At 43.4% G+C, this 14,178-nt stretch overlaps 1 protein-coding gene across 1 annotated transcript in view; it reads right to left on the bottom strand.

Annotated features, from left to right (window-relative positions):
• Positions 1-1,171: 1,171 nt before the first annotated feature.
• The window catches only part of Mtmr12 (myotubularin related protein 12), a 72,907-nt gene continuing 59,900 nt past the window's right edge, over positions 1,172-14,178 (bottom strand). Inside the window, exons 12-17 of the mRNA XM_013018531.1 lie at positions 12,609-12,687; positions 11,420-11,490; positions 9,414-9,586; positions 6,910-7,077; positions 5,852-6,013; positions 1,172-2,448 (exon numbers count right to left, since the gene is read on the bottom strand). Of these exons, the coding sequence (XP_012873985.1) occupies positions 1,864-2,448; positions 5,852-6,013; positions 6,910-7,077; positions 9,414-9,586; positions 11,420-11,490; positions 12,609-12,687 (1,238 nt within the window). The 3' untranslated portion in view covers positions 1,172-1,863. The remainder of the gene's footprint in view (positions 2,449-5,851; positions 6,014-6,909; positions 7,078-9,413; positions 9,587-11,419; positions 11,491-12,608; positions 12,688-14,178) is intronic.

Here is a 14,178-nt window from a genome sequence, read left to right as displayed (position 1 = left end):
CAAATACAAGTTATAGAAATCTCATTTCAAATATAAATACATAGTCATGACCTTGCGTGCTACAATAGCTTGCTTATTTTCCTATTGTGAATTTAAAAAAATTATAGAAAAATATTTCAATGCACATTCAACTGTTATGATAAAAGCCAGGACCTTGTGCCTTTAAACTACACTGTATGGAGTGTAAGGCATCACACTAAAAACTTTTGGAATGGAAATTAGTAAGACTGGAGAGACAATAATATAAATATTCACGTTATAATAGTAACAAAATAGTTAGGCCCATAGGGTATGTGGGAGGCAATGGGGTGGCAAAGTAGAGGTTAGTGCTGGCTAAGAAGGCTCACAGAGCACATGTGAAGGTAGCTAAGGAAATAGCACACTTTAAACTCCCGTGGCAAGCCTAACATGGACCCGGCCTGTAAGACTCTTAAGGCAAGCAAGATTGAGCAGGAAGCCTGCCCTCCCCACAACCTGCCATCTCAATAGCCTACAGGCCTCACTCTGCACTCGTGCAGAGAAGAAGAGCAAAATGATTGTATGTACAAAAGACAGTTCAGTGCAAATCAGAAACTCTTTGTGAATCGTTTCAAGATTTCTTACTGCTCTTGAGCAAGCAACTGAGAGTTTTTCTAAATAACTAACATTCAAGTTGGGATTTTTCCTGGACAGCAAATACATATAAAAGGCAAACATTCATTTAAAACATTCTAATATGATTTTTTAAACTTTATTTTGCAGGATTTGGCAGGGCTCTATTGAGAATGAAAATACTGGTCCTTAAAAAGTATACTTTCACACATTAAAAAAATATATATCATTTAGACAGCAGATCGAGGAAGGTGACCAGGCATAGGCGAGTTTCTTCTATGGCTTTTGAAATCACTGAGGTATCCTGTGATAATCACCACTTCAGACACGTCTGCTTAACTGCTTTCCTACGAAAGCCACATTCAAATGGGACCCACTCCAGCTTCTGTGAAGGGAACGGAGAAGACTAAGGGCTGCAGACAGCACAGAGGTGTTCTAGTCCTCAGGATGCAATTTGAGAAAAACAAAGCAAGTTGTTCAAACACTGTTCTCCAAAGGATTAGAAGCTCCTGTGGGCAAACAAAGATCTCCTTCCCCCTCCTCTCCCCGCCTCCCCTCTCCCCTGCCCCCGCCCCCCCAAGTGTAAATGCTGGCTTAGCAGCAAGACACTGGGCTATGTGAGCCAAGGTGCATGGAGCAGGAAGAGGAAAGACCCAGAGCTGTCAGCACAGAACAAAGGGCAAGTGGTTGGCTAGTCCACACTCTACCCCTCCACTCCCATCCCCATATCGCCATAACAATCCAGGAAGGAGGGAGGAGGGGCTGAGTGTTAGCATGAGCCACACCAGTGGCATTTCCTAGTTTTCCTATAGAGAAGGGAACAGAGAAAGGGAAAATGCTAGGGTTTAAGTAAATATGTCTATTTCTATATTTCAGTTCATTCAAATACCACATAAAGCTGACCTTGCTCCTGACTGAGACAGTTATACAGAAGTTATATTCTCAATGTTTAATTATATTATCTTGGCACAGAAAGGATCAGAAGAAAATATCAAGCCCATGAATATCTTACTGAAGCTTTTTCCAGTAATAAACCAGCCATTCCAGGTTCTGTGAAATTGGCCATAATCCTATGACAGGTCAAGTAGAGATCCCTTCCAATTAGTAACACTATAGAAATTACAGTCTTTCAGAACTGTGAAATACTGACCAGTTCTTTTCCTAAAGGCCCAGGTGTTCTCCATCAGAGCACTGGGCTGACTCTCAGCATGTGCGTGATGAAGTCCCAGGATCAACAGTCCCAGCCTACCTTCACAACCACTGAACATACAATCATACATCCCCAAGATCCACAAAGTCATCTTCTCGTTTGGCCAGATCTTCTTCATCTTCCAAAGCTTTCCAGCCACTGGTGGGTAAGACAGGCTTGGATGAATGCCGCTGGAGCAGAGCGAAAGGAAACAAGGAGGACAGGCGGGCAGAGTTCCTCAGCAGGCAGGAGGCCTCTGCATGCCGGGTCTCTGCATGGAGGGCTGCCTGGCTCGGATGTCTCTCGTTGATTTTCTCCTGTAAGTCCTGGACTTCCTCCATCATTTCCAAGAGTCTGCTCATAACGGCCATTCTGCCACCACCTAGGATTTGGGCTTCTGGAATCCAACGCAAGTAGCGCTGAGCCCAGACTCTGATCTCTGGTCCCTCGATGTGAGGCAACAACAAACCATGGTAGTCGGTGGGCTTGCTGTGCCAGCTGTCATAGAACTCTCGAAAGCTGTCTTGCAGCTCATCAGAAGAATTAATAAGTTTACTAATTCTCTTGCCCAGAAGGTTTTTAATTAAGTGATCTGTCTCTTCCCTGAAAAATCCTCTTTTGGGAGATGACTTAGACTGGGTAAGTGGCAAAGAAAGTTGTCGTTGATGCTTTGAGAGAAAACACAAAAAAAGAACTTGTGGTTAACACAGAGACATGGCTATTGTTGTTACCATTTTGTTTTAAAGGGCATAATCCTGGTTTAGAAGGAATCAAGAGACTTTAGAACTTTCATGTAAATACATATTCATTAACTGCTGTGGGACACAGAAAGGAAAAGGTACATATTTATTCTCATTATGTTCATGCTTGATGCACACTGCACATAATGGGGGAAAACCAGGACCATGGGGCAGCCATGCAGAAAGGTATGCAGGGACAGCGAAAGTGGAGCTACTGACCCTCTGCTGAGAAAAGGATTGCAAAGGACACACTGGCTTAGGATAGATCAATGATCTGAGTGTTTCGGGAAAATGCCTGTTCACATTTACAAACAGAACCAAGTGTTTCTTTAGGGCCATCAACTGTTGCAACATTCTAAACACCTGCAGGGAGGCAACTCTGGCTGCCTGGAAATCCTATCATGTGAATCAAATAACTTAATAGCTTACCTGGCATTCAGTAAGAGTTTAAGCCGAAGTCATAAAGATTCTTTTGGGCAAGGAAAAAAAGCAGGTGGAAGCAAAGGAATTTTAAATGAATCAGCTAAATTAGCCAGACTTTTTTTTTGCCAGTTCTAGGCTTCAACTCAGGGCTTAGGAACTGCCCCTGAGCTTCTTTTGCTCAAGGCTAGCACTCTACCACTTGAGCCACAGTGTCACTTTTGGCTTTTTCTGTTTATATGGTACTGAGCAATGGAACCCAGGACTTCATGCATGCTAGGCAAGCACTCTACCACCAAGCCACATTCCCAGCCCTTAGGCCAGATATTCTTATCTGACAATCTGTATGTAGTAGAAACTGTGGGAGCATTTAATTTTTTTACTCTTTGGTAATTCTCTCTGTAGCAAAGCAAGGTGCTGTATTTTGGAGGACACAGTGAGAGGCCTTGGAAGATGAGTTAGCAAGTGTGGGATCCCCTGACCAAAGGAGATGGTGGAACAGGTGAGGAGGAGATGCATTTCCCTGACTCCTGTTCTCATAAGAGGTCCATTTAAAGTAAGACTAAAACAATGATTTCCAAGCTAGTTCTATCATTTTCTAACATATTTCTGCCAGTAAATTTTTTATAATAGAAATATGTAATGGAATACAGGATAGCTTTAAATCAGAAAGAAAGTAATACAATTCAGGGCTTTGGACTTTCTGCCCAGGGTCAGGAAAGATGGCAGGCCAGGGGCCAGTGGCTTCTCTCCTCCACAATGATCAAGGTGGGATGGGTGGGATTAGAGAACGCAAGGGAAACCCAACTCTCACGAGAGCTCACTGCCTGCTGGGTGATGTTCTGAGTGCTTTACATATATTGACCTACAAAACTCTACATCTCTCTTATCGCCCCATTTCACAAATGAGGAAACTAGGCTCAGCGGTTAAATAATCTGCCAAGGGCACCAGCCACCAAGTGTCAATGACAATTTTGAGCACAGCCTGGCTTCAGAGCCTGAGCTCTTAGCTGAACTCTATTCTATTGGTGTTAGAAGCCCTCAACTCCCAATCTCCTAAGTGAACGGGACATCCGAGATGGATCAGGCTGAAGCCTGGGGCTACCGCCGAGACACCACTGCACACCTGAGTGAACGCGACTCTCAGGTGGCATTTCAGGGAGCAGCAGTTCAAGCTGCTCAGTCTCTGAAGAAATTCACCAGGGCTATGTCCACTCAGCAAGATGCCAAGCTCACTTGATTTTCTTACCAAGGTTTCAAGTGCTTTGTTGCCCAGATCCAACTCTGCTTTATTTACTCAACCTGAAAATTTCCAGCACTTTAGCTGTCAGCATCTGCCCCTATCTTTAAGAAGGACAACTAGAAAAATGGACTGAGTAGACAAACCCATTTTTTTGTTTTTTTTTTTTGCTTATGTGGTGCTGAAGAATCGAACCCAGGGCCTCAGACATGCAAGGCAAGCGCTCTACCACTGAGCCACTTTCCCACCCCAAGAAATCCGTTCTAAGAAGGTAGATCGTTAGTTCCCTCCCATCAAATAAGGGGAAGGCCTAGCTGTCCTGGAGGTCTCTGGCCCCACAGGTACCAAGCAGTTCTGTAGTCCCAGCCCACCCCTTTTGAGAAGCGTGCAGGTAGCCACCAGGGGGCACAACACCCTGGTGAAGAGTTGAGCTCTGTCCAACTTGCTCCAGGGCTCAGCAGTGCTGGTCAAACTAACAGAAAGGAAACCGAACCCAAGGAAGGACAGCCAGTGTCGGGACGACAGCTAAGAGTTCGTGAAGCAGCAGTTCTGAGTTCTTTGTCATCACTGGCAGTGACCATGACAAAGGCATTGCTTGACTTCGGCTCGTGCAGGTTGTTCCTGTCCTTAGAACAGAACGACCTCCCACACCAGAGCTGACTGGGCTCCCTGCAGTCCCTCCCTGGAGCAGGATGGGAAGCACAATGATAGAGAAGATGGTGACATTCACTCGTGACCCCCCCCCCTTTGAGACCTGCCTTTGTGGTCTCTACTCGTGAGAAATTCCAGGCCAGGAGACAGAGCTAGAAAAATGCTGTTTAAGAAATTGATCAGTTAGGGCACTTTGACGTACAATCAGGAACAAATACCTGCAAGAAAAACAAATAGTTGATATTTGTAGCTGGGGCCCACACTGTAATCTTTACTACTCAGGAGGCTGAGATCTGGAGGACTGTAGTTTGGAGCTAGTCCAGGCAGAAAAGCCTGAGACTCCATCTCAACCAGCAAAAAAGCAGGGCTAGAAGTATGGCTCAGGTAGTAGAACAGCGGCTGAGGAAGTGAGCTGAAAAGTCTAAGGTCCTGAGTTTTAATCCTAGTATCACCAAAAACTAACAACAACAAACAACAGGAAAAAAAATTAAGATTTGATATTTGTGGCTTAGAGCATGGGTTGGCTTATGGCCAAATGCAGCACAGCACCTATTTGTAAAAACGGAATACAGACATGGCTGTGTCTGCATTATTTGTAAGAGGCTATATGGCCTTTCACAGAAGCTTGCCAACTCCTGGATTATAGGTTTAGTGATTAAGAAAAGTCTTACTGTATAATACACAAACTGGCATATATTGAGTAAACCCTACTAGATCACTGCTCCCTTTATTCTGCTAAGTACCCACAAGGTTGGGTCAGAAGCAAAAGACTATGAAGCAGGATGACAGCAGTATCCTCATGGCCAATCAGCAATCACCTCTCCTCAGGGCAAAGGCTGATTTGCTCAAAGTTCTTCTAATGGACCACAACTTGACCATCATCAATCAATCATGACTTCACACCATTTCAAAGGGTAGAATATACATTGACTGACAAAATCCATAAGGAACGTTTTATCTTTATATACATGGAGTCAGGTGATGGGGAAGATGAAATGGGGTTAGACGTAGACATCTTACTTTGAAACGCATTCCTTTCCGTGGGCCTTTGTCCGGCTTTGGCTTTTCTGCATAGAGAGGGTTTCTAAGCAATGTCTGGGCTTTGGGTTCAAACTGTACAGACCAATCCCACACGGTGAGCAGATTCAAAGGCTTGCTTTGTGTATCCAAGCTTTCCCTACCCTGCCAAAACAAGCACAGGTCACCATGGCTTCCAGGGAGGGCTGGGGAAAGCAAACACATATTCTCAGAAACAGGCACCAGGAATGTGCTCCTGCACATTTTCTAAGGCCGGGGCTACCAACGGCTATTCACCAACAGTCTTCACGGGGGAAGGGACAAGGGGAAATGATGCTTATTTTCAATGGACCCCAAGTCAACCAGTGGGCCGAACACTTTCACAAGCTTGTGAGGTGACCACTATGTTTTCCAAATTTATATTAGAGGAAACTGAGGCCCAGAAAACAGAAGTGATCTGCTTAAGGTCATGAATCTGATGAGCTGCAGGGCTGGAGTCTAAAAGCCCAAGTTCAGTTGTTCCCACTTCACTGTGAGACTTGGGAATCTTATCAATTCAAGCAAGCCCTTAGGCCAGGAGAAGGCTGGTGGGAGGCACTAAGCTCAACTTCCAAGTTTATTCCCTGCAAAAGAGGCTCTGGAGGGACTAAAAGGCCTTAGAAGCCTAGTCAAAGTCTGGCTTCCAGTCCTGCTGACGGTCCATTCTCATCACAGAGTAACTCCAGGCATCAAGCTAATGGAGAGAGAAGACAGCTCGTCTATCTTCCAAAAGGATAACTTTTAAGTTGGCACAATCTCCCAACCCTAATACTTTCCAGATCAAATATTTACTGTTGGCCTGGATAGTCAGGCTTTGTATCTTACCTTCCTCAGAGATAATACACATCCCAGAGGGTGCTGTAAGGGCTAAAAACTTTTCCAGATATGAATACAAGGAAAGCATCTAAAATAATGCCAGGTATATAATCGACGTTAAACAAATGTCACATTTAGCATCGGTGTCATCACACTGTTTGTGAGAGGCAGTGTCTGGCACACAGGTTTCTAGGAGGGATTCTTACCATGTTAGTGTCTTTTTGATGAGGTGAATTGAAGAAGAAGGTGCTAAAAATAGGTATATACAGGCTATCTGACAAGACGGTCAGATAAGTCTCGGTGAATTCAAATGCTGGGGTATGCTGGTGTACCAGCTGCCAGACACAATCTAAGAAAAGCAGGAACACAGGAACCTACGTGAAAACAAGATCCATGTTATTCAGAAAGCACTGCACCCAATGTAAGCTGCCTGAACTGAGTGGACGGCCAGCTCAAGAACTGTGGTGTGGCCACTCCTGAGCCCTTCCTTCTTTGGGAAACACACAACTCAATCCCATTCCAAGTGATAAACAGATGAATGAAAAATGCTCAATTGAAGCCACATGCTCATAGATTAACATCAGTAACTGGGAGTACTGATCTGTGTCAAAGACATTGCCAAGATGAAGTAAAATTTCTTACAGATCAACATTCACAGGTGAGCATTTACAATTGATTTCGATGACAGAGAACAGTAACTTTGAAACCCCAATTAGAAGAGATGTCTCCCCCAAAAGGATTCTATTCTTGGGGCTGGGAAGGTGACTCAGTGGTAGAGCGCTTGCCTTGCATGCATGAGGCCCTCGGTTCGATTCCTCAGCACCACATAAGCAAAAAGAAAAAAGCCGGAAGTAGCACGGTTACTCAAGTGGTAGAGAGCTAGCCTTGAGCTGAAGAGCTGAGGGACAGCACCCAGGCCCAGAGTTCAGACCCCATGACCGCCCCCCCCCCAAAAAAGGATTCTATTCTTATCTATAGTGATAAACTGTAAACAACTACTTAGTGATGATTATTTTAAATATTGTCAATAGTGTGTGTGTGTGTGCGCACGTGTCTGGAGGGGGCAGTTATGCTACTGCCTACCCACGTGCTAACTAACAGAATAAGGGTCAGAAGCTTCCCTTCTTCACCACTTGCCCTTCCCAGTGAGGGTCCCAAAGACAGAGGAGGGAAAGAAGGCAGAAGCAGCAAGAATAAGTTCCTAGCATGTTTTCACAATTTTTTAACCTTTATTAGCAACCGAGGCAAGCCCTTTATTATCAGAGACAGTGGTTTTAGGGTATGTTATCATTTGCAAAGTGCTTATCCTTCTCCCCCAACTCTCAATGATCCTACATGGTGGGCAAAACAAGCGACGTGACAGTGTGTCCCTTGAGAAGATTGGGGAAGCTGAGGTTTGTTGGTGAAGCTGGTAAGACAGAGGAGTTCAGAATTCAAGTTCTTGGATAGAAGACCAGTGTTGCTCCATTAAATAACAAATCAGAGTACCAAGTTTTCCTTTAAAACTTTTTTTTAAGTCTGAAACTGAGACTCAGTCAATACCTGATGCTTTCGCTCATTGGTTGGTGCTCTACCAACTGAGCCATCCCTCCAACCCTTCTTTTCAAATTTTTATATGTCAGTGCTGAGATGCTAAGAATCATTCATTCTGCAACTCTACTTCATACCTCGTATATCATTAATAGAACATACAATGTGTGGACCTAACTGTACAGTCAGGGAAAGGGGTTAGAAACAGGAGAGATCTTCCGAGGGCTGGGTAAACAAATCAAGCTCCTCTTGGCTTCTTTTCCCACTGGATCCGGTGCTTTTCTCTAGACAGGCAAAATCATACCCCTCTCCATACAATGTCATCTCTTTCAGCTTATCATGCTTCATGAATCTCATCACTTTTTAAATTAGTCTTCTAAATCCTTTCCAAGCATAGGAACAGCGAGTTCTCTACAGCTCAGTGGCACACAGAGGAGTACAGATTAGGCCTACTAACAGGAATCTATCAATCCCTGAAGGGCAGAGATCACAGCTCCTTATTCTCATGATAATTGTGCCAAGCTGTTCTGCACCATAGATAAAATATGCTGACTCTGTGAAATAAATAACACAAGTTGCACTAATAGTAGGTCTACTTTCATTTTCCTTCTACCAGTCACCAATGAAGTAGCTATGGGAGTTAACATAGCTGCCAAATATACCATCTGGAGGTGAACTAGAATGCTGAATCTCTAGCCTAACCATAGAGGCCCAGGCCTAAAGCCATTTACTTAGACAAAAGGAAGCTAGGCATGGTGGCACCTCCCTGTAATCCCAGCTACTTGGGAAGCAGGAAGATTTTGAGCTCAAGGTCAGCCTGGGCAATGTAGCAAGACCCAGAAGAGGCTGTGGCACAGTCCTGCACACCACTGACTATCTACTTATTGCAAAGTTTAATTTGCAGAATGTGTTGGAATCTGTCTACAACACACTGGGTTACTTTATATTTAAGTGGCACAAAGCCAACACTACTTCCACAACGAAATATATGCATACCTTCAGTGATGTAACTTAGAAGACTGTGAACATACTTGTTATAATACCTTTGTCCCCCAGGAAAGGTTTCAATACTACTTAAAGCATTTGAAATCAAACTCAAATGAGACACTCACATTGCAAACAGAAATCCCATATGTGAGGACTGTACTGAGACTAGGCAGTCTGCCCTGAGGAAACTCACCTCTTCTTTGTCATTCTGGCGGAGATGGTTGCAACGATCCAAGAAACAGTGGCCACCCATGACCCACTCCTTTTGTACAAGGCTCTGGAAACCAGTCCTGGTCCGACAGTGGGGGTCCATCATCACTTGTACCAGAGAGGAAAGGAGGCAGCAGAGGTCGGAGGCGTTCTCCTCTGGGAGGGCCATTAGCAATGCCAAGAGGAAGGAGGGCAGACAGTATTAAAGCTGTAGTGATCTCACATGCATAGGTTACAGTAGGTTCCCAACACTAAGATCCACTACTAAAAGCTCTTATTCCCTACAGCAGGGACCAGTGGAACACAAAGTGAGTTTTCAGAGCCGGACACACTGCTTCTAGCCTGTCTAGGGCAGGTTCTGGCATATGACGGTGCTCAGTATGGATATGCTCACTGAGTAAGTGAAGTACTAGAAATCCACTCCGGTCCATGGGCATCCAGATGTGCCATACAAGAGTGAAATCATGACAGGACAACCCGGCAGCTTCTAAGCAAGTGGAAATTCCTGCCTCTTGAATTCAAGCCTCACATTGGACTCACTGTTCCAAGGCTCAGTTACTTCTCACACCTATGAGCTCCACTCCTAATCCTATACTAGCTCAAGGCTAGCACTCTACTACTTGAGTCACAGTGCTACTCCGATTTTCTGGTGGTTAATTGGAGATAAAAGTCTCATGATGGGGCTGGGAAGATGGCTCAGTGGTAGAGCGCTTGCCTTGCATGCATGAGGCCCTGGGTTCGATTCCTCAGCACCACATAAGCAAAAAGAAAAAAGCCGGAAGTGGCGCTGTGGCTTAAGTGGTAGAGCACTATCCTTGAGCTGAAGAGCTGAGGGACAGCGCCCAGGCCCAGAGTTCAGGCCCCATGACCGGACCAAGAAAAAAAAAAGTCTCATGAACTTTCCTGTCCAGGCTGGCTTTGAGCCACGATCCTTAGATCTCAGCCTCCCGAGTAGCTAGGATTACAGGCATGAGCCACCGGTGCCCGGCTATGATCACATTTTAAAGCCAGAAAGCTCCTTCTTTTTTTGTTTGAGGAGCATGGATGCACCTGCTTTTCCTTGACTGGTCTAGAGGAGAAATTCTCCTTGGTCTGCTTTTATGTGCCCACCTACAATGCACTTCACAAAATCCCCACGGTAAAAGCCCATTCATATACTTATTTAACACTCAAGACTCAGAGAAAATAACACACCTACAGCCATGTATTTGTCTTTTCAGTTATTTGTCTTGTGGTACTGGGGAATGGATCCATAGCTTCTTGAGCCACATACCTATTTTCCTTCCTCTTTCCCTCCTTCCCTCCCCCTTTTCTTCCCAACACAGGATCTTGCTAACTTTGCCCAGGTGGGCCTCAAACTCAAGTCTTCCTCTGCCCAGCTACCTTAGAGTTTAAGAGTCTGTGAAGCCCTGAGTTTAAGCTCGATATTATTAAAAACCAAAACAATCCCCCAAACCCCAAACAATAAGAAATGCAAACTTTGTGTGTTAGGATGGCTTAAATGATCCCAAAGAAGCCATACAGAATAACTGCAGAAAAACACAAGAGAAGTAGTATGATATAAAACTGTATAAATTGGAAAGTGGAAATTTCATGAATTTATAAAAATTCTGAGTTTGCAATATTACCTTCACATTTCTGGCATTAATGCTTGCATTAACAGTAAGATAAGATGCTTACAGTTTCCACTTTAAAAGTAAAAAACCAAAAAACCAAAAAAGAAATGTGAGCTTTGCTAAAGATACCAAACAAATCCTTCTTGGGGTATGATAGCACTGCCAAGTTCCAAGAGAAAGAATTTTATTTTAAACTGTAATACTGAAATCCAAGGCAAGGGATTCCAAGGCTGAGGAGAAAGGAATGGAGAAGATTTTCATACTCATTTGTTCCATTTATACCACAAGTCCACTTCCAGTAAGTAACATGTACAAAAATTGAATCTGAAGTGAAGGAAAATGGAACCCATGCTTTGTGTTTTAAATATATTACCTAAAAGAAGAACGTTCATGTTTTGTGCTTCCAGACTTTCTGTAATCTCTATTGCTTTCTTCAGGCAACGTCTGAACAGAAAAAAGGCAAGAAACAGGAGCATTAGTTTGTGGGCTTAGTACTACCAGGGGTAGTTTTCCTCTTATATATATATTTTTTTTGCTAAAATCCTCCAGAAGAGAAAATAATCACCACTTACACTATTCAGATTCTGAGAGACACTATCTTTTCTTTTTCTTTTTTCTTTTTTGCCAGTCCTGGGGCTTGAACTCAGGGCCTGGGCTCTGTCCCTGAGCCTCTCTGTTCAAGGTTAGAGCTCTACCACTTGAACTACAGTGCTACTTCCGGCCTTTTTTATTTATGTGGTACCGAGGAATCGAACCCAGGGCTTCATGCATGCTACGCAAGCACTCTACCACTAAGCTACATTTCCAGCCCGTGAGAGACACTATTTTGCCTATTAGAAACTGAATCTGCCATACATATGTGCTGGCATACATATAAGGCAGAAAATTTAGAAAGGTATTTAGTGAAAAATCAATCTCCTAGTTCATCCTGTTTCCACCGGGAGGCCAGCGTAGCTGCCTCAGTCACAGGCTGGAGTTGTTAAATCTGATATTTTAGTCTTGAAATGTCTTATCTACAGAGTACATTTCCTTACAAACAGGTAGTATGCTGGTAAATTCCTACCAAATACGCAAAGAAACAATAAATAGCAAATGTATAATCTAGCTGGGCTCTGAGTAGAAATATGATCTAAGAATACTTAACTATGGAGAGTTTCATACAAGATGTTAAAGATTCTCAGAAGAAACAATTAATAGGTAGCAGAAAACAAGTAGTCAAGAAAGATATAGAAGAAATTCTTAAAAAGAAAATGGATAGAAGTGGAGGTGTAACCAAGGTAGTAGAATGCTAGCCCAAAGCATAAGTCCCTGAATCCAAGCCCCAGTACTGGCAACAACAACAAAAGGAAAATGAGACATTTAAGAATTTGGTAGACATTGCCATAACACTGATTCCTGTCATCCAGAACCATGTATGACTCTCAGTGTACTCTTGTCATCTTTTATGTCCTTCAACAAACAAAAGAATATTCCACTCTGAAACATCAATTATGTGTAAATTTGCTCTACTCAAATGAAACAATGTAAAATTTATGAGCAAAACAATGGTTTGAAATAAATACCTGATGATATCAAGCCAGCTGCTACTTTCTAGGAGAGAAAACCATTTTATATCTGTGTCCCAGAATTCAGTACTGTTATCTGAAAAAGAAAAAAAGACATCAGGTCATTGTTTACTGACAGCCTTTCAAAAAAACACTCATGATACTCCCCTGTGCAGTGCAGATCAGACGCAGCCTCAACCTGCAGAAGCTAGGCACAACACTCCATCATTTTAAGCAAAGAGCATTTTAAAACTTCAACTTGCACTGAAATAGTTTTGGAACTGTAGGTCTCTGAAAGGGTATAGCAGTCAAAGAGGTCTTTGTTACTGAAAGAAGAGATGCCTAGCCATGGTCTACCGTGTAATTCAACATGTTTTAGGAAGAAAACCATCAACATCAAGACTGCTATTGCTAGACAGGAAATAGGCAACCAAAGACTATGCCACCAAAGCCTAGACTCTTGTTTTTTTGGTAGTCTTGGGATCTGAACTCAGGGCCTTATACCTGCTAGGAAGGCACTCTGCCACTTGAACCACATCTCCAGTTCTTGTTTGCTTTTACTTGTTTTTCAAATAGGTTCTTGTATTTATGTCCAGACTGGCCTAGATCATGATCTTTATTTATTTTTTTGGTCAGTTGTGGGGCTTGAACTCTGGCCTGGGCACTGTCATTGTGCTCTTCAGCTCAAGGCAAGCACTCTACTGCTTGAGCCACAGCACCACTTCCGTTTTTTTTCTAGTGGTTTATTGGAGATAAGAGTCTCACGGACTTTCCTGACCTGGCTGTCTTTGAACCGTGATCCTCAGATCTCAGCCTCTTGAGTAGCTAGGATTACAGGTGTGAGCCACCAGCGCCAGCTTAGATCATGATCTTTCTACTTAGACTTCCTGTACAGCTGGTACGACAGGTACACCCTCCCCCCCATAAGCTTTTTATTATTGAGATGAGGTCTTGGTAACTTTTGTCCAGGCTGGCCTGCAAACTGTGATCCTCCCAATCTCTACCTCCTGAGTACCTAGGAGTAAAGATGTAAGCCACTATGGCTGGCTTTTTTTTCCTTTTTGAAACAAAGTCTGTGTATATAGCCTAGGATGTCCTCTAACTTAAGAGGTGTGAGTCATCACACCTGGCTTTGTAGAAGTTTGAATATGAGTTCATATAACTTGCATACGAGTATAATTTCCTCTTTATATCTCTTATAAAACAGAAACTCAGCTGGGCGCCGGTGGCTCACACCTGTAATCCTAGCTACTCAGGAGGCTGAGATCTGAGGATCACGGTTCAAAGCCAGCCTGGACAGGAAAGGCCGTGAGACTCTTATTGCCAATAAAAACTACCAGAAAACTGGAAGTGGCACTGTAGCTCGAGTGGTAGAGCGCTAGCCTTGAACTGAAGAGCTGAGGGAGAGCACCTAGGCCCAGAGTTCAAGCCCCACGACCGACAAAAAAACCCAAAACTCAAAACAAAAAAAACCCAGAAACTCTTGAATTTAACAAAGTATTAATTTAAAAATTTCCAACCAAGCCAACAAAAAAGAAAGAAAGAAAGAAAGAAAGAAAGAAAGAAAGAAAGAAAGAAAGAAAGAAAG

Source organism: Dipodomys ordii, unplaced genomic scaffold (genome assembly GCF_000151885.1).
Source record: "Dipodomys ordii isolate 6190 unplaced genomic scaffold, Dord_2.0 Scaffold41, whole genome shotgun sequence".
In the NCBI taxonomy this organism is placed as follows: domain Eukaryota; kingdom Metazoa; phylum Chordata; class Mammalia; order Rodentia; family Heteromyidae; genus Dipodomys; species Dipodomys ordii.
This window is presented reverse-complemented; position numbering and strand designations above follow the sequence as displayed.